Genomic DNA, 19702 nt, shown 5'->3' on the forward strand with positions numbered 1-19702 from the left:
TGAGATATAATTGATGTATATTAGTTAAGGTTATAACAGTGATTTGATACATGTGTATGTTGTGAAATGATTGCCACAATGAGTTTAGTTAACATCTATCAGTCCTTAGAAGTGTCTTTTTTAAAAATTTAAATTCTTTATTGTTTAAAGTATTACATATGTCTCCTTTTTCTCCCATTGACCTTACCCTGGCCATTCCCACCCCCCAGCATATGCCCTCACAGCCCCCCGCCCCCACTGTTTATGTCCATTGGTTATGCTTATATGCATGCATACAAGTTCTTTGGTTGATTTCTTACCCCCCCCCCCCCCCCCCCGGCTTCCCTCTGTGGTTGGACTGTCTGTTCGATGCTTCTATGTCTCTGGATCTATTTTTGTTCATCAGTTTATGTTGTTCATTATATTCTGCAAATGAGTGAGATCATGTGATACTTATCTTTCTCTGACTGGCTTATTTAGCTTAGCATAATGCTCTCCAGTTCCACCCATGCTGTTGCAAATGGTAAGAGTTCCTTCTTTTTTACCACAGCATAGTATTCCATTGTGTAGATGTATCACAGTTTTTTAATCCACTCATCTGCGATGGGCACTTAGGCTGTTTCCAAATCTTAGCTATTGTAAATTGTACTGCATATATCCTTTCTGATTGGTGTTTCTCATTTCTTGGGATATGTTCCTAGAAGTGGGATTACTGGGTCAAATAGGAGTTCCATTTTTAATTTTTTTAAAGAAACTCCATACTGTTTTCTATAGTGGCTGCACCAGTGGTTTTTTTATGGCAGGCAAAAACAAAGTGTCCGATTATAAGTTTTAATGAAGGAAAGATTAAGCTGACAGAACCTAGTACTTAAGTCACTCATGAAAATTGAACAGAAAAGTAAATAAAGTGTATCATATTTGTGTTTTCTTCTTTGAGTAGTACTCTTAACACGTTTCTCTGGATATTTGTGCAAAGAAAAGATAATTTTTATTGCATGTTTTCCTAAACTAGGTATAAATATGAAAGAAATGGAGCAATGTGTCTAAAATAATTTCTGTTTTACTTGCTACACTATATTCTCCTCTTTCCCCTGATGAAAGGTGTATATTATTCTCTACCCCTCCCCTTTTTAATTTTGATTGGTTTAAAGATCAAGTTGGACTTGTGTTTATAAATATAGTTGCTTATTAGACAAGATGAAACAACTTTTATCTTCTGATTGCCTAAGGAGGAAGTCTGCTTCCAGTGTTTGGAACCTGGTTTTTACAAGCCTTCTCGTGTGACCTACCTTGACAGGTGTTCTCTTTGAAGCACTTAACTTTAAGGAGTTGTAAACATGTGGTTTTTCTTACTTGTCTTGGACAAAAGTAATCCTCCGTAGAAAATCCATTACAAAATGATTTTGCATAGCCACTTAATGTTGAAGATTGCATTGCAAATCTTGGTAGGCCCATTGTTTTGGTAGTAAAGCTTTATCTTGGTTTAGGCCACTGAGGAGTTGGATCTATTGTAGATAATAGTAGCCACCAAAAGGTTGATCAGTTATTATAACAGCAGTGGGCTAGGAGTTTTACTTTATAATACCAATTTAACACTTCTATATGAGCAGTCTTCCTGAAAACATACTACCAAGCTATAGAATTTGAAATCCTTAAGCCTATACTTTTATCACTTGGGTACACCACTCAAGAAACTTCATGTCTAGTGTTTGATTACTCAGAAGGTCAGCTGTGCATGTGCGTTAGGGCATCAGCAAGAAGATACAAAACATTTTTTTAGTGGGGAGAATTTCGATATTCCAAAAGCATGTATCAAATTAGGGGAAAAATCAGAACCTCATTGAAATTCCCCACACTTCGGTTTTGGCACATACACACATAGGGCAAGGAGAGTACCATCATCGTTTCAATCCTGAGGGCCTATGAAGATCTTAATCTAGCCCTGTTTATGTGAATACTAGAGGCCCAGTGTACGAAATTTGTGCACGGGTGCGGTCCGTAGACCTGGCCAGCCATCAAAGCACGAGCATCTGGCATGAAGGGCAGGTCCCAGCTGACCTCTGGGCCCTGGGCAGCACTTGGCTCCTTGGGCCTCAGCACGCCCCTGTCTGCCTGAGTTATTGGGCCCCCGCCACTGGTAGCCATCTGCGGGGGCAGTGGGTGGGGCAGTTTGGGCCCCCGCTCACACCCACCTTGACCTGGCTCCACCCACTCACCTGCTCCACCATCCTGCCACTGCTGCCCACTGCCAGGGTGTTCTGCGCCTCCCCCTGGTGATCAGCGCATGTAATAGCAAGAGGTTGAACTCCTGGTTGAACTCACAGTTGAGGGGACAATTTGCATATTAGACTTTCATTATGTAGGAATTTTGTAAAGCCCAATAACGTTTCTTAGTTTATATAATCATCCTGGATTTGTGTTTTTGGAGGGTAAATTCGATTTTTTACAAAATAAAATACAGACGTAAGTGAGCTACAGCTCCGTTTTGTTGGACTGATCAAATGTAAGACTGTGTCAGCCTCATCTAGTAGCAGAATGGCTTTTTTGAGCAGTTAACATCTTGTTGAATTCTCTCCTGGTCTTTCAGGCTAGTTTGAAGTCTATCCACCAGGACACGATTGTACATGCTTTATAAACGGTTTTGTTGAGTGTTAGCTGTATTCTGTCAAGGTGCTTTCTTGCAAAATGCTTTGAAGAGTGTGCAGGGATGCTAACTCTGGATAAATCAATGTTTCCAATTATTCTCATGATGCTTTTTTTCCTTTTATGCCATCTTAAATTGAAGATATATTCAAAAACATTTTGTTTTGGCTTTAGAAAAAAATGTGTGGTTAACCTAGTATGAATGGTGTTCAATCTGGATTTTTCATATCATTTTTAAGCTTTTAAAATATAAACATGCCTGGACCCCCACACCAAACCTATTGAATCAGAATCTCTTGATGTACAGAATCCCTCCACCTGATTCTGACGCGTATTCATGGCTATGAGTTTGATCAGTATTCTCTCAAGTCCACTTGGTCCACAGAACAGCAGCATCAACATCACCTGGGAACTTGTAAGAACTTCAGGTTCTCACCCCCATCTCAGACTTTTAAATGAAGCTCTGGGGTGGAGTTCTGAAGGCTAACAAGTCTGGCAGATGATTCAGTGCCCATGGAAGAGAATCACTTCTTCCATCAAAGGTCTCCGTAGGTCCAAAATTTCACAAGTCCTTATCCTGGTTGTAAAAGGCTTCCAGGACATTTGCTGTTTACCAGTCAACATTTTATCCTTCTCTATCCACTTCTGTTGTATTAAGCTTTCTACTTTAATAGTTTCATTGTTTAAAATGTGTCTTCTGCTATAAACCTCCTCAGATGCTTTGTGGATGAGGCAGAGTGTTCATGGAAAAGGTTGAATTTAAAAAGCCTTTTTTCCCCCTGTCGTATTATGTTTTTTACTCTTTGTCGGTTTTCTAATGGTTAGCAACTGTGAAATTATTAACCTTGTTGATGGTTAAGAAGCTAAAAGAAGGCTGCCTGCAGGTTTGGTTCTGGCACGGGCATGATGCTGGAGACAGATGGTTCAAGTTTAGCGTGGGGTAGTTGGAGAGATGGCCACCATCCTCTCTTGCTATCCTCATTAGTGTCCTTCCTAGCAAACAACGCTGGCAGAGTGCAACGCGTGCTGTTCAGACAGGATGGGGAATCAGCTCTCTCCCCTCACTCGAAGGAAACCTCTTTCTTGGCGCCCAAATGGTTTCCAGAGCTATCAACAAAATAATACCGTGTGCAGACACTTTTCATGGCTGAAAAGAGCAGCTTGGTGAGGGAAAGGAGTACTGTGCAGACCAAGACAGACATGTTTTGCAGCTGGCCATTGCACATAAATGCTAACTGGATGCCCTTTCAGCTGTGTAACTATCCGTGTTGCCTCACAGTGGAAGAGCCATGAAGGGTGCCTCGCACAGGCGTGTGTACTTGTAAACCGGCGCTTCTCTGTGGGCCGCAAACAGCAACGTGCAGGACGTTGTACTGCAAATATCAAGGAAATCTTGCCGTGGTGAAGGGTTGGTGGGCCGCCTGCTGCTCATTAGAGGTCCTGTCTGGCTCTTTTCCTGCAGCATGAGGGGTAGATTGCTGACACCTGTTTTCCCATCCAGCCTGAGGATGTGAAGTGTGCGTTAGGAATGCCTGAAAGTGCTTCCTTGTGTCCCAGTCTGCGAGCTTGGTGTTGCTTGGAGCGGAGGGGGTGGGGGTTCAGTGCCGGGAGGGGAGATGAGAAAAATCAGTGGTGAGACATTGCCGTATAAACAGACCTGAGATTTTCATCCTCATTCAGTGGCTTCTGATTGTGCCCTTAATTTGTCTTCCATATGATGTTGATAAACTTGGTCACCTATGAAGCGAAGTAAAAAGATGTCTCTTATGCATGAGCATACCTCCAATATTTCTTACATAACCTGAACATGGAGTTGAGACTGTGAGAACATTAGAAATGGGATATAAATAGCCCACACAACCAGATTTATCAACCTTATCAAGGTATTCTAAAATAAATTTGGCCTTAAATATATACGTTTAAAATGTGTTGATGGTATGATTGACTTCTTTGCATAATTCTGAAGAGGTATTCGCTCTTCCCATCCTTACTGGCATATGGTGGGGCAGAGGGCCTAGTGTGCTGCTTTCAGTCACAGATACAGAGTGCTTGCTATATGCAGTACATAATGCTGAGTATGAGGGGTTAACAAGAAGCACAGGACAAAACCCCCACCCCAAATTTTTCAAGTGCTGGCAATCTACTGGAGAGAAATGACACACATCAGAAGTAGCATAATACTGCAGCATATCTGATGAGCACAGGATGGTCCGTATTTTCAGCGGGGGTGGAGGCGGAAGAGAACTCGGAGTTACCAGTCCTTGGGTGGATCAAGGAGGATGTGGCCTTTGTCTGATGTTAAAGGATGAGGAGAATTCACTAGAGTGAAAGGATGAGGTTTGTGTTTGATGCGCTTTCCCTGCATCAATAGGCTGTGTGGAATTAAAGGGCTGTTTTCTTAAGTAGTGGCAACATTTCCCTCCTGACTCATTGGCGGGACTTGGCCAGGTCTCCTTGTGAACATTGGCCTCCGTTTGTGAACTGTGGATGAATGGGGTTAGGCTTGGGTCATGGCCTTGGACCAGAGTGAAATTAACTGGCTCATAATGTGATTGAACTAATGACCTTGGCCTCATTACCACTGTGTTTTAACCAGATGAGTCAATCAAACATTGCAGAAAGGGTAATCATGGTATCTTTTAGAAAGAGATCTGGATAGTGGTAAACATTGGAGTGAAATCAAAGCCAGGTTCTTTCCTCATGTAATGCCCAGGTGTTTATCTCTGTATCCTTGAGTTTATTTTCTTGTTGCTGCATCTAGTAAAATATGGTGGTCAAAATGAAAGGACACCTGATTCTCCTGGGTTAGTGTATTTGACATAATGCAATATGTTGTCATTTTTCTTATGCAGTGTCCAGCTGCTTTTGCAGAATATAATATTTTTGAGCAACAATATTATTTCAATACTAGTTATGTAGTGTCCCATAAATATATTGATGATACCTTTCTCTTCTTTAAAGTCTGAACAGCCCAGTCCTGCCAGTTCCAGCTCCAGCTCCAGCTCCAGCTTCACGCCGTCCCAGACGAGGCAACAAGGTATCAGCATCTCCCAGGCAAACAACGAGACAATTTTTCTCATGAAACATCTTAATGAGTTGATTTATGGCCCATTTTCTGCTGTTTTATTATTTGAATGATAACTTGGCTTTTATGTAGTCGTATTTATTTCCCCTAGGAACGCACTTGAGTATTGTTCTGATGCATGAGGCCAGCCTCCAGAAATTCCCCTTTCTCCAGTCCCTGCCATCAGAGTCCCATTTTACAAAAGGATTATAGACACAGCCCATTCCAGGGACTTCCCAGCGGAAATGTGATAGCAAAAGCTGGACTTGAAGGTTTTGACATAGAGAAAGCGCTCTTTACTCTTCCTCCTGGACATCTTTCATTTTACTTGTTTATTTTTCTACAGATTAAGAAACTTTTTCTTTGGCAAGTGCTAATTTGTTGAATAATACACACACACACGGTGTTCCCCCAAATATATACACACTATGTCTATAAATTCTATTACATTTTGAAAATGAAATGTATTTAAATAAACACTGCCTTTACGATTATTCAAAGTGTATATACATTTTTGGGACGCCCTATATATATTTTTGTTATTCAAACTCAGAAATTTAAATGTTAAGACATTTTTAAAAGAAATGTAAAACAGAACATTAAATATGTTTTTCACTTTCGTGTATGGGAAATCTTCAAATGTGGGGTCCCTTTTAAAAAAATGTAAACATCAAACGTGAAGTTATATCAAGGAATACTTTGTTTTTAAGCATCATGCTGTACATTGCCTTTTCCATTGACCACACGAATTCCTGATGGCCTGTGTGTGTTGAAAGGGATTAAATTGTTGTATGTGTTTGGGCTAAGGCTAAGCTTCCAGGAAAAAGTAAAAGACACTGGTCACTGGGCCTATTCAGACTTCTCGTTCCACTGACTTCCAAAGGTATAAGCCCAGCACAAAAGCAGAGAACTTTGGGCTTTGAAGAATGTGAGATGGTGGAGTCAGCACTTATTTTAGAACTGAGTTAGTGGTAGCTCAGATATTTGTATTTGATTAGGCTTTAGGACTTGCCTAATCCAGAATGGAAGTGCCTCTCTTTACAATCTCTTCAGTTAAGATTAAAAGTATCTCGTGTGTTCATTACATGTAGGGTAGTAAAATGAAAATAAGCCACACTAATGAGTTTTTCTATGGGTTTATTTTGTTTTGTTTTGTTCTATTCTAGAATAAAATGAGTTATGACTTGATTTCTTCTTCTTCAGTCTAATACTAGATACTCTCTTGAATTTTCTGGGCACCTGATTTATTACATAGTTTTATTTATGTAAATAAATGCTGGTATTTTGCCAGGAATTTCTTTAAAAGATAGATTAAAAATTGGCTGCACAAAATTGTTGTAACTAGACCTTGTGTCCAAGATCAATATGAAGATCAGAGATAGGACATTACACCCTGGAATTGAAATACTTTATAATCTGAACTTGACTGAAATGCTTGCTTGACCTGAAATTGACCTTGAAATAAAAGGAACAGCTAAACCTTAATAGATCAAAAACTACCACACAAAGGCAGCATTGCCAAGAACAAGTTACAACCACGGTGATTTATTAGTCTCAACTTTTCAATACATGGATTAACCTAACAAAACATTCAATTTACTAATAGATCTTTCTGTTTCTTTTTAGGGGAATTTTTTTTTTTTTTTTTTAGGGAAGGAAAATACATAGAAAAACATTCGTAGGAAATAGAGTTTTTCTAGTGAACATGTAGGGCATCTATTATGAAAGCAGTAGTGTTTTGGCAGGGGTTTCATTCCAGAAACTACTAAATTTGTCTTGTAAATTGTATAAATATATATATGGTGATGGTTATTTTTAACCAGTGTTCAGTGCTGGTGAGCATTCCCCCGCGTCTAATATGGCTAAGTGTGTTTGAAGTAGCATGTTTGATTGCCTGTGGTTCTCTGTCATTACTCAGGTCCTTTAAGGTCTATAATGAAAGATCTGCATTCCGACGACAATGAGGAGGAATCAGATGAGGCAGAGGATAATGACAACGACTCCGAAATGGAAAGACCTGTAAATAGAGGAGGCAGCCGAAGTCGCAGGTGAGTGTCTTGAGAGGAAAAAGGTTTCCTGCAATAGAACCAGCCCTTTTTACTATACCGACTAGCGAAACCACAGCCAAGGTGTGAAACACCAAAACAGTGGCAGTAAATGGTCACATTTGTTTTAACTTGGGGCACTTTGGCATGCTTGCTCTCACTTCTACAGGGAACTGTTAATTCCTTTTATCAGAAGGGAGAGGTTTTCCCTTTAAGAATTTTATAGGGAAAATGTCCTATTAGATGTCCTTTTAAAATATATATATAATTTTTTCTTGATTTCAGAGAGGAAGAGAAAGGGAGAGATGGACACATCAATGATGAGAGAGAATCATTGATTGGCTGCCTCCTGCACACCCCCCCACTGGTGGTTGAGGTGGCAACCAGGGCATGTGCCCAACCTGGAATCTCACCATGACCTCCCTCCTGGTTCATAGGTCAACACTCAACCACTGAGCCACACTGGCCAGGCTAGAAGTCCTTGTTCTTGAAAGTATATGCCAAGGTGGCAGGCCTGATTGCTGAACTAAGCTCTGTTTTCATTGGAAGAGTTTGTATAGATCCATTGCTGTAGGTAGTCTCAGAATTTGAGGAAACGTGTTTGCTGTTTGTAGTTAGAAATACATAATTGGTGTCAGTGAATTATGTGTGTGACCTAATTAAAATGAGGATCACCTGTGTGTTTTCCAGAAAATAAATTCCTTTTAAGTGTGCTGACAATTAGGTTCCTTAAGTAGCTTTAATGCTGTGAGGCATAATTCCACATTATAAGATGGTAATTCATGTCACTTATAATTAATAGTCAGCTTGAAATTGCCTTGAGGATTTTATTTCTTTATCATGAGGAAAACAAATAGGCATGCTTACTTTAATGTGTTTTGAGTAGAAAAAAAATGAATGTACTTGAACTTAAAATCCAATTACATTTTTAATATATTGCAGTAAATCTTTTCCCATTATTCATTACAATTCAGAAGGCTCTAAAATTGCTAAAAGTAATGTGATCTGAACCCAAACTGGACAGACCATGTTTCCCAAATGGTAATTTCTGAGTGTCCTTTTAGCAGAGGCTCCTCAGCGTCCCTCAGTACTTCTTTCCCTACCTTGCTTGTCTCCCAAATTCATCTGTCTGTATTCAATTTATTTTTAGGTATATTTTTATTGATTTCAGAGAGGAAGAGAGAGGGAGAGATAGAAACATCAATTGATCGGCTGCCTCATGCACGCCCCCTACTGGGGATTGAGCCCGCAACCCAGCATGTGCCCTTGACCAGAATTGAACCCTTCAGTCTGCAGGCCAACACTCTATTCACTGAGCCAAACCGTCTAGGGCTGTGTTCATTTTAAACAGGAGAAAACAAGGAACCTTATGGCCCTGGCCTTATATCATTTCCCTTCAGAAGTCTTTAATTTTATACGAAGGACAACTGCTAGGGCAAAAAGACCTAAAAATGGACTGAAACTTGGAGGGGAGGAGCGTATTGATAACAATCAAAATCCTGACCACTGGGTGCTCTCAGTTTTAGCTGATGAAAAACACTTGACCTATTTAGACAACTACCCAAGTTGTTGTTATTGAGAAGATCTAGATACTGTGATCAGCTATTGCCCACTCCCTTCGCGTCCCATCCCCTGAGTCAATGTGGGTCAGATCGGACACGTTGGCGAGCCGTCCGATGCCAGGCACATTGCTGGAGGCGCTCTCCTTTTCCCCTGCCCAACACGTGCCGTTAGCACAGCAGAGCCAGTGTAACATTTGTTCTTCGCTGCACTTGTGAAGTCTCAACTGCTTAATCAGTTTAACTACTCAGCCTTCCACTTCAGTCAAGGAGCATTTTAAAGCAGTGCTTCAGCTGAACACTTCATTAATGTAATTTAGTTAAGAAAAACAAGTTCTATCCGTTTTTGCTAAAAGGCTGTCCCAGTGTCCTTTTCATTTCCAATCTTGTATCTTGTCTATCTGAATATATTATAGAGCTAGAATGTGATTGCCTATTCAGAGAGGAAAACCATCCAGATTTCTAAAGCGTTTTGTGCTTCTGAGAAGAATATTACATTAGGTTCCTGCATCACGGAAGAGAGGGAGCAAACACGGAAGGGCATTTCTGAAGGAGGACATGCAGTCAGCAGAGTAGAATAAAGAAATGTCTCCTACTTTGGCTAGAAGAAAATTCCGTTGTGTTCTGAAAAGAAGACAGTAGGGAAGTGGGTGCTATTTTTATTGTCTTTAGTTGTTGAAAGATACCATTGTATTTTTCTAAGGCATAATTCCACATTAGAAGGAATTTTATCACTTAAAATTCCACATTCTCTGTACTACTCTAGTATATTCCCAATGAATTGTTTCAGTGGTCAGACCTAAGGACAGAGTAGAACTGAGTGGCCGTGGCTCCAGCATGAGAAGCTTCACACATCCCATCCTCAGATGTCTCCCGAGCTGTCAGTCATGCAAGGCTGTTGTCCACATTCTTTTTAGCAGTTGCTTCCACTCCTGAAATCTGTATTTTAGCTATATTTGTAAAATTTTCACCTGTCACAAAGAGGCAGGGGGAAAGGGAATGAAAAGGTAGTAACTTACAAACAGTGTAGTTTAGTTGACCTTCTGCAAGCTTGGGTGACCTGCTTGATGGTAGTAGGCGGGTGGAGCTGGAGCAGGGAGATAAATGAATAAAGGAGGCTGCTACACTTAGTGGCTGAGCACCGGCTATGGGTTACAATTGCTTGGGTTTGACCCTAAAGCAGTGATGGCGAGCCTATGACACGCATGTCAGAGGTGACACGCGAACTCATTTTTTTGGTTGATTTTTCTGTGTTAAATGGCATTTAAATATATAAGATAAATATCAAAAATATAAGTCTTTGTTTTACTATGGTTGAAAATATCAAAAAATTTCTATATGTGACACGGCACCAGAGTTAAGTTAGGGTTTTTCAAAATGCTGGCACGCCGAGCTCATAAGGTTCGCCATCACTGCCCTAAAGAAACCACTTTTACTTCTGTGACCCTAGGTCAGTGGTCGGCAAACTGCGGCTCGCCAGCCACATGCGGCTCTTTGGCCCCTTGAGTGTGGCTCTTCCACAAAATACCGACTTCTGCGCATGGGCCACGAAGTTTCCATCGCACTGTACATGCGCGCCCGCACGTGGTATTTTGTGGAAGAGCCACACTCAAGGGGCCAAAGAGCCGCATGTGGCTGGCGAGCCGCAGTTTGCCGACCACGGCCCTAGGCGAATGACCTGGTCTCTCCTAGCCTCAGATTTCTCATCTGTGAAATAGGGATCATTACATGAAAAATAGCAGGTTAACACACAACACAGTTCCAGATGCAAAGTAAGCATCGATTCGGGTTGCGGTTGTAGAAATTAAAGAACGTTTTCAAGACACAGAGTATTTACATACTTCACTCTCTGCACTGTTTCCATAGATTTCCGTCTGTATTGATGCATATGACTTCTCTCTGTTTCTTTTCAGAGTTAGCTTAAGCGATGGCAGCGATAGTGAGAGCAGTTCTGCTTCTTCGCCCCTACACCACGAACCCCCGCCACCCTTATTAAAAACCAACAACAACCAGGTAAGTCGCTGGGTTTGCACTGTTCAAGACTGAAATGTGACCACTTTACAAAGCACACAAAACTTTTTGCCCCTTAATTGTAAACAAAGTTCCTCTTGATCTTAAATAAATGGTAATGTACAACCTTAGAAATAAACACGCAGTTAGGGTTACGTAAACTTCTGTTGTCATGAAAAGCATGTTCTATTCAATGGGCCAATTAGATGCAAGAAGGAAAGGAGTGGTGACAAAAATGCTGCCCCTTTGCTCTTGATTTCTATATATTCTTGATTTCTATATATTTTCCCCCTTTACAGTAAGTAAGCGACTTAATGAATTAGGGAGATAGGACCTGTGGACTAATATAAAGCCTGGTTCTTTCTTTCACTATCTGACAGTAGTTTACTGGTGGGAAATTAACTTTAACTGTGGATCCTTGGTTTCCTCATCTCTACACGGGGATGTTAATACCCACCTTGCTGGTTATTAGGAGGATGAGAAATAATACATGTGAAGAGCACCAGGTAGTACCCATAACTACCTGGCACTCAGTTTGATGGCAGAGGTTTGTTACTCTACGTTCTCTGCCTCTGTGTGCTTATCCAGGAAAAGAGGACCATCACTTGGGAGTGTATGTTTGTTAATAAAGTGCACAGTAAATAATGGTCATTATCCTTGTTGTTACAATCGAGCTAAAGGAAAGCTTATTAATCTGATAGTTTACTCAGAATACAACTGTTTGGATAAGGTCTAGGCAGGACTTTTGAAAGCTATGATGAAGAGCTTTTCTTAAATGATTAAGATTGGGATATTTTAAGTGCTTACTAATATAAACTATTTCCAAAAAAATCATGAATATTGTAAAAGCCTCATTGTGCATTGAGTTGATAACTCTCATTACCGAAGCTTATCCTTGTCTCTTTGTGTAGATTCTCAGTGACCTCTCCAATAATTGCTTAATGCAAGTTACCGTGTGAATATTATTACTTTGAAAATGAAAGAGCTGCATTTTCCTAAGATTATTCTGTTTCACAGGTGTCCTACAGTTTCAAATGGCCTTGCCCTTGAATTTGGATCTTTGTTTTGTTAGGAAAATGTCATTTTCCAGCTGAAGACTTTTTCTTTTTGACTTTTGTGTGAAGCATAAGCAAAGATATCCTAAAATGTAAAATTCCTCGTTTATAATGTTTCTCTACATCTTAAAGCCCTCATGATTAAGTAGGAATAATATCAGTGATCTTTACCTCACCAACTCCAGTTCAGCTGCTGTTTCTTTGTGTCCACCATATGATTGCAAGCCCTACCTCAGCATCTGTTACAGACAGGCTATCAAGGAGTTAGCGCGTTCTTATTCGTACCCTACTCCCTATAGTTCACGCATTTCCCCATCTCCAGTGCCAGCCAAGCCCAGGGCCCACCAGCTTTCGCCTCCGACCTGGCTTCCCAGCACCACAAGTGAAGCATCCTCAGGGGAAGTGAAGGCTCAGGGCATAACCATCATCACCAACCAGTCGGCTAACTGGATAACATGGAATTCTTTTGTAAACTTGTGCTTCAGCATGAGCTGACAAAACAGTAGAATTTGAACCTTGAATATGTTTTTACATGCAATTTAATCTTACTTAGCTCCCATGTGTGGTGTAGTAGACTCAGGCTGTTTCACGGGCTGCAGCGGCAGCAATGCCAGGAGCGAAGGGCATTCGTTCTGCTTTCCTGCCCTCACGAGGCCCCTTCAGCATCTTTCCCAGTCAGGGTTAAGTCTGTGCTTGCTAAATAAGTGCAGCTCCAACAAGCCCCTCTCTTGCCTTTCAAACCTAATAGCCGCCCCTACACCCTACCTGGATGGGCAACCTTGAGCTGAGCCTGGCTTCAGTGAAAGGTCTGAATTCTTCATCACACTGCTCCCTTTTTTTTTTGCAACCTGTCTAGCAAAACAAGAACAAAAATGAATAGAATCATTTATCTCGAGAGGGTAAGAATTACTTTATCCGATTAAACAGCATACCACTGGCTCCTTGGCATATGTTTATTCAACAATTGTAGCTTCACACATGTGAATCATCAATCTGTCAGGAATACTCAGTTATATGTCACTTTCTCCATGCGCTTATAAGCATAATAAGAAAGTCCATATGCTTTCACTTTTCGCTAGTTGGGGCTAGATAAATACACGTACCACAAGATGGCCCTCCTTGGAGCCATCTCTTGAAGCTGAGAGTGAGGAAAGCTTTTTAAAACTTGATGTAATATTGTTTCTTAACCCCTCAAATCACCCGCAGTGGGCCAGGTGTGATGCTGTCCCTTTAAATCAGTGTCCTAGAACTTTGTAAAAACTTTCTAGTCTTCTTACCCGTCTTCCTGAATTCCTCACGCCTCAGAAGTGAAATAGTAAATAATTCTTAAAAATCTAAAAGTCTGTAAATTTCGCCCTGACTGGTTTGGCTCAGTGGACAGAGCGTCGGCCTCCAGACTAAAAGTCTGTAAATTTCACCCTGGAATGTCTTTTCAGCCTTATATTTGAGTGTGGGGGTGTGATTCACTGAGGTTTCACATCAAATAAAATAGACAGGAACATACTGGGAAGGCCTAACTGAACTAGGACAACTCAGTTGCCTTCTTTCATGCCCCTTCGCTATTCTCTGCACATTGATAATGACCGCTCGGGTTTCTGTAAATTAGCAGGCAACGAACGCTGAGTTTTTCTTACCTTTCCTCAAAATCTCCCAGGGCTGAAGGAAGAAGGAAAGTGCTAATTGAGTCAAACATTTTCTAACTATTGGGGAAAAAAGTGGACAGAGAGACAGTCACATGTCAACAAAGCAAGTAATTAACCCGAGTATTGTTAGGAGCAACTAGAGATCATTAACATGAATGCCCTATCAGCAGAGGATCCATCTGCTGAATAAATTGAGTTGTCAGTCCTCACAAAGGGATACAGAAAATAATAATAATCCTGAAATTTTAATTCTCAAGCAGTGTCCTCAGATTAAGGATAGAAGTGCAACTAACCAGAGTTCTATTTTCAGACACTGCCCTGTGTATAAATATGACGCATCTCCCAAGTCTGAGCGGCTGTTCCCTCAGTACAACTTCATAGGAAATCGTAGCGAATGCTGTGCTGTTCGAACTGGAGATGGTTTTGTGTGTATGTGTGTGGTTTTGTTTGTTTATTTGTTTGTTTTACTTCAAACCTTCCTTATGTGAATTTCAAACAAAATCAAAGTTCCAGATCCTTTTTGGCTGAAAGTACGGACGGGCAGGAGGCGAGAGGGGCCTTGAAAGAAAGAAGTGATCCATGGGACTTGAGTTAATATTCAGAATATCATAAATCACCTATGCGCCTGCAAGGCACATTGAATGAAATTAAAGAGTCTATCCAGTTAGACTGGTTTGAAATAAGCCCGTGGAAGACAAGGTGCTGTACTTTTATATTCTGGAGTCATTTCCTCAAAGATAAGAAATGATCATAAATAAAACAATTGTCTACAGCATGGCTCAGCTCCCTCAGAATGAGGTTTTGACAAAGCTGTTTATTTTGGAGCAGGGAGAGATCAAAGGAGGAAGATTAACTGAGGCCTCTCTGGGCAGCCACTCAGTAACTTGAGGCGGATCACTGACACCCGGAGCTTTTGTTCCTGCCACTGCAGCTTCAGAAGAAAGAAACTAGGATTTCAATGTAGTTTGGCCTTCTGTGCTGTCGCACTTTCGGAATGTGCAGGGTGGGACTTCGGGCCTCACAATGTCCTGTGTGTTTTCTGCTTTGAAGAGGAGGTGGTAGAACTCTCCAAGCCTAGTGAGCAAAGTTCCGTTGCAAATACAGTTTCTCAGTCCCTTTGACCCCTGGGGTGCTGTAAGTTGGGGATGGAGGGGGAATGGGCAGGGTGGGATATGGGAACAAAATTCAGTTTTCTAATGCACCAGGCAGGCAGGCAGGCACTGGTTCTTTCTCTTGCCTGGAATTGCAGCAGATTGCCTCTGCGGCTTTGCCCAGCCCTGTATCTGAGTTGGCGAGGAGTGCCATCTACTGACCTACTTACTCCTAGGTCTCTGAGCTGGAGTTTTCCCGTGGGGTCTCATTTCCAACAACAATAGAGAGAAGGAAATTCTGAATGTGGTGGAGTGTTTGGTTTCCTTTACAGTGGACCATGTTTTTTTAAAAAAAACAAAACCCTGCTTCTGCTGCTAAGGAATTTCCTTGTATTGCCAACAGGACTGTACTAGTATGTTAAGTCAGTCTGGTCATCTGCTTATCTTAATGTTAAAAACGAATGAAGGTAATTCTTAGGAAAGACTCTGCTAGAAAGAGGCTCACTTCTTACCCATGCATTATTCTAAATTCAAAGGAAATATATACCCTTCTAGAAGTATTTGGTCTTTCCTAGAATGTCATGGTCCTATCCCCAAAAGGTAAAATGTTTAGTAGTATAAAATTTTACAGCTGAATGGGTATCTGGACATTATCTTGTTCACCTCTGTCATTTCATCTCGTTTTGGTTTTTTTTGAGGCCCCAAAAATGTTAAATGAAAGGGCTAGGACCTGAACTTAGGTTTCTGAGCCCAATCAGGGCTCTTTCAAATACAAATTAAAAGTGGACTCATTTAAAAATTTCCTTTGTGTTATGGAATGTGGAAGACCTTTGAATGGGACTATGATGTGTGTGTGTGTGTGTGTGTGTGTGTGTGTGTGTGAAAGCAGAGAATGGATAAAGAGAAGAGCAATACGCATATGAAACTTCTTAAATATGCTTTATTTGGTATTTTCCTCCTTAATATTAGTTTTATATTATAACAGCTCACTTGATAATGAGGTCATAATGAAAAAGACAAATTACTTTGCTTTTTATGTTTATACTAGAGGCCCGGTGCACAAGATTTGTGCACTGGGGGCAGGGGGGTCCAACTGCCAGCTTAGGCATGGGGAGCGGGCCTAAGCTGGCAGTTGGACATCCTTAGTGCTCCTATAGAAGTGGGAGAGGCTCCCGCCACCACTGCTGTGCTCGCCAGGCATGAGCCCAGCTTCTGGGCTTCTGGCTGAGTGGCGCTCCCCCTGTGGGAGTGCACTGACAACCAGGGGCCTGCTCCTGTGTTGAGCATCTGTCCCCTGGTGGTCAGTGCATGTCATAGCGACCAATGGTTCCTCCGCTCGGTCAATTTGCATATTAGCCTTTTATTATATAGGATACATTTGTTAACACTCAACAGTAAATTCAGTGATTTTTAGCCATTTTAAGCAAGAGTCATTAAAAAATATATTCTTTATAATCTTCAGTTTTGCAGATTCTAAGAAATCAGTTGTATTTATTAAGTAATAATTTGGTTTTTCTTAATTGGAAACCTAGCTTTCCAGAGAAGCTTATGAACAGTATGCAAAACAACTGTTGCCTAAGCTGTAATTGGTTCACCTGAAAGGCAGGGCACCTGGTATTTTATCATGGGTAAAGACATTATTTCTTGAAACAGAGAAGATAGTCCTGGCTTTTTATTTCTTGAGTTGGAGGATCCCAAGTTGGAAACAGCCAGTGTCACTGATGACCATCTTTATTTCCAAAGCTGCATCAACTTAGTGGATATGAGTAATTTTTTTTTTAAATCCTCACCCAAGAGTATGTTTAGTTAGAGAGGGAGGAGAGAGAGAGAGAGAGAGAGAGAGAGAGAGAGAGAGAGAGAAAGAGAAAGAGAGAGAGAGATCGGTTGCCTGCCTCCCATACATGCCCTAACCAGGGATCGAACCCACAACCTGGTATATGCCCTGACTGGGAATTGACTGGGAAAGGACCTGCAACCTTTTGGTGTACAGGACGATGCTCCAACTGAGCCCTCACCCAAGGCAATATGAGTAATATTTAGAATATGAAAGTCAGGTACTAAAAAGGGCATTTGAAATTTTGTTTTATCATCTCTAACGTACGGTGCACTGGTAGTCACGCTGAAACTGCAGAGTGAATAAGAAAAAATTCTTGCCCAAGGGAACTGTAATCCAGTAGGACTCAGCTGCTGTGCATGTGTGTGTGTGTGTTGTCACAAAGCAGCGGCCTTGGGAGCTGCGATCAATTTCCTTATTGTCAACTTAAAAAAAAAAAATCTCTATTGCCCTGACTCAGCATTTTAGATGTAAGTAATTCATTTTCCCAGAAAAAGTAATATTAGAAGAGAAGAAAAAAAATGTATAGAGGAGAAATGCTATTTGGGAAATGATGTTATCCTGTGACATTTCATCCATAAGTGCCTTTGTTCGGGTGGCTGGTTAACTAAGAAGTGCTTGAAATCAAATTTAACAGTGCTCTCTTGGATCCCTAGATTCTTGAAGTGAAAAGTCCAATAAAGCAAAGCAAAGCAGATAAGCAGATAAAGAATGGCGAATGTGACAAGGTAGGTTTCCAGTGCGTTCTCCAAGTGCCACAGCACTGACATGTCCTGTTTCTTTGTCTTTTCCTGGATCTTTTTGTGCTGGTTCGCCTCTCATTTTTGTCTTCATCAGAAGTGCCCAAGAGTAGTTCACTTTTTTTTAAAAAAAAATTACTTTTAAGCATATTTCAATTATTTTTAATTTAAATTTTTTATTGTTGCCACTATTTCCCACCTCCACCCAGCCCCTCCCCCTTGAGAGTAGCTTCTTTCCGAATCTTCCTGCTACCCTCCAGTAGTAAGATTGGCCTTGTGCTACCGTTTGCCCTGATGCCTACATTGCCCAGGGATTTCAGGCCCATTGGATTGGGTGGTAAGAGACTTGTGGTGGAGGTAGAAGGTGAAGGAAGCTCAGACGTAGGTGAGCAGGACCTCTGAGCCTCATGCAGTGTACAGTGTGCTTTCCTCGAGTGCACATCATGCATCTGAAATCTGACTGTAAGACCTACTGGGGCTGGTGTCCCAGTGTGGGCAGGGTCCTAACGTGCTCTGCAGGGTCAGGACAGGCCTGTCTGATGCTTTCCAGACCTTTCCTTCACCTTCATTGCAAATGGTGGTAGGAACTCCCATGCAGCTATGCTAACAGAGACCCATGGGTCTGAGCATCTGGAAGGAGAGGTCGCCTCTGCTTTTCCAGGGAGCTCTGGACACTTCACACGCTCATTTTGATCTATATTTTTCATAGACATTCTCCTGCACTTTCACTTGCTATTCCCTAGCAATGTTGGACATGCTAGATAACCGGGCAGGCTTTTTTATATTTTTATTTTAAGAATTTGCCCTGACGTAATTGGTAATGTGCATGGGTCCTTCCATGTTCAAACTTGGACTTTTTCTCTTAGTTAAGAAGCTTTTAAGATAGAAGACTTTTTTTTTTGGAATGAAAGTGGACTGATAACTTGCAATTTATTGAAGAGTTCCCCTTCTCTCTGTAGAGGCATTGTTGTGAATAGGTGAGGCTGCTCACTGAATCTCATTGAGAGAATACAAGTGCAAGAATTGCTCCTTTTTAAACAGCTGGTTTGAAAACAATAATAGTTGGCCAAGAAAGACTTGGTCTGCAAAGGCCTTGGGCACAGAGTCCATACAGCCAGGGTGGGGGTAGGATGGGAACCTCCAGTCGCTGCTTGTCTGTTCTTACTGATTTTTTTCTCTTCCTTTTGAACTGCTTCATAACATGTGTGTTCCTTGGGGGTACTCTTCTCTTTCAGGCATACCTAGATGAGCTGGTAGAGCTTCACAGAAGGTTAATGACGTTGAGGGAAAGACACATTCTGCAGCAGGTGAGAACTGCTTTTAAGCACAACCCTTTCCAGAAGCCTCAAGGCCTGGTTTGTCCTGGGTTATCGCAATAGCACCTGGAGGCCACACCAGCCCCACACTCTCAGAACCGGGCTGATGCCACCTGCCAAAGTACAGTTGACCCTTGAGCAACACCAGTTTGAATTGCACCGCTTCACTTACATGGGGATAGTTTTCAATGAATATACAGTCGGCCCTTTGGGTCAACCAGCTGCAGATCAAAGACAGCATTTTCGATCTGCAGTTGGGAATCTGCATATGCGGAGCAGTTGACTGTATGCAAGGTTCTGCACCATTTTATATGAGGGACTTGAGCATCTGAGGATTTGGGTATCCACAGGGAGTCCTGGATCCAAATTCCTGCAAGATACTAAGGGACTGGTGAAGCTTTTGGAGAGTCACATATTATATGTGGATATTCAACTGTGCGGGGGAGGGGGGTACCTCTAGCCCCTGCACTGTTCAAGGGTCAACTGTATTTTGAGAGGCTGCTCACTTCTGAGGCCTCCTGCATGTCTGCTTTGGAGCAGTGATGACCTCCCCTCCCTGGTGCTGTGGGCAGTGAGGACTGGGCACGTGTAGAGGGGCTGATGCTGTGCTGTGGGCTGAGGGAAGTGATAGTAGGGATACAGAAACCTGTGGGGCCAGGCTTCTGGTTTCATGGGAAAACAGTGATAAGAACTTGAGTCAAGTGTTGTAAACATCTGTGATTC

General features: G+C 41.6%; 1 protein-coding gene across 2 annotated transcripts in view; it reads left to right on the forward strand.

Annotated features, from left to right (window-relative positions):
- Positions 1 to 19702, forward strand: part of MLLT3 (MLLT3 super elongation complex subunit) — a 260184-nt gene that overhangs the window by 231892 nt on the left and 8590 nt on the right. For both annotated transcript variants that reach the window (XM_081103498.1, XM_081103499.1), the window contains exons 6-10: positions 5584 to 5659; positions 7605 to 7734; positions 11204 to 11303; positions 17580 to 17651; positions 18899 to 18970. In XM_081103498.1, coding sequence (XP_080959624.1) covers positions 5584 to 5659; positions 7605 to 7734; positions 11204 to 11303; positions 17580 to 17651; positions 18899 to 18970 — 450 coding nt within the window. The remainder of the gene's footprint in view (positions 1 to 5583; positions 5660 to 7604; positions 7735 to 11203; positions 11304 to 17579; positions 17652 to 18898; positions 18971 to 19702) is intronic.

Source organism: Myotis nattereri, assembly GCF_964212035.1.
Source record: "Myotis nattereri genome assembly, chromosome: 12".
Taxonomy (NCBI): domain Eukaryota; kingdom Metazoa; phylum Chordata; class Mammalia; order Chiroptera; family Vespertilionidae; genus Myotis; species Myotis nattereri.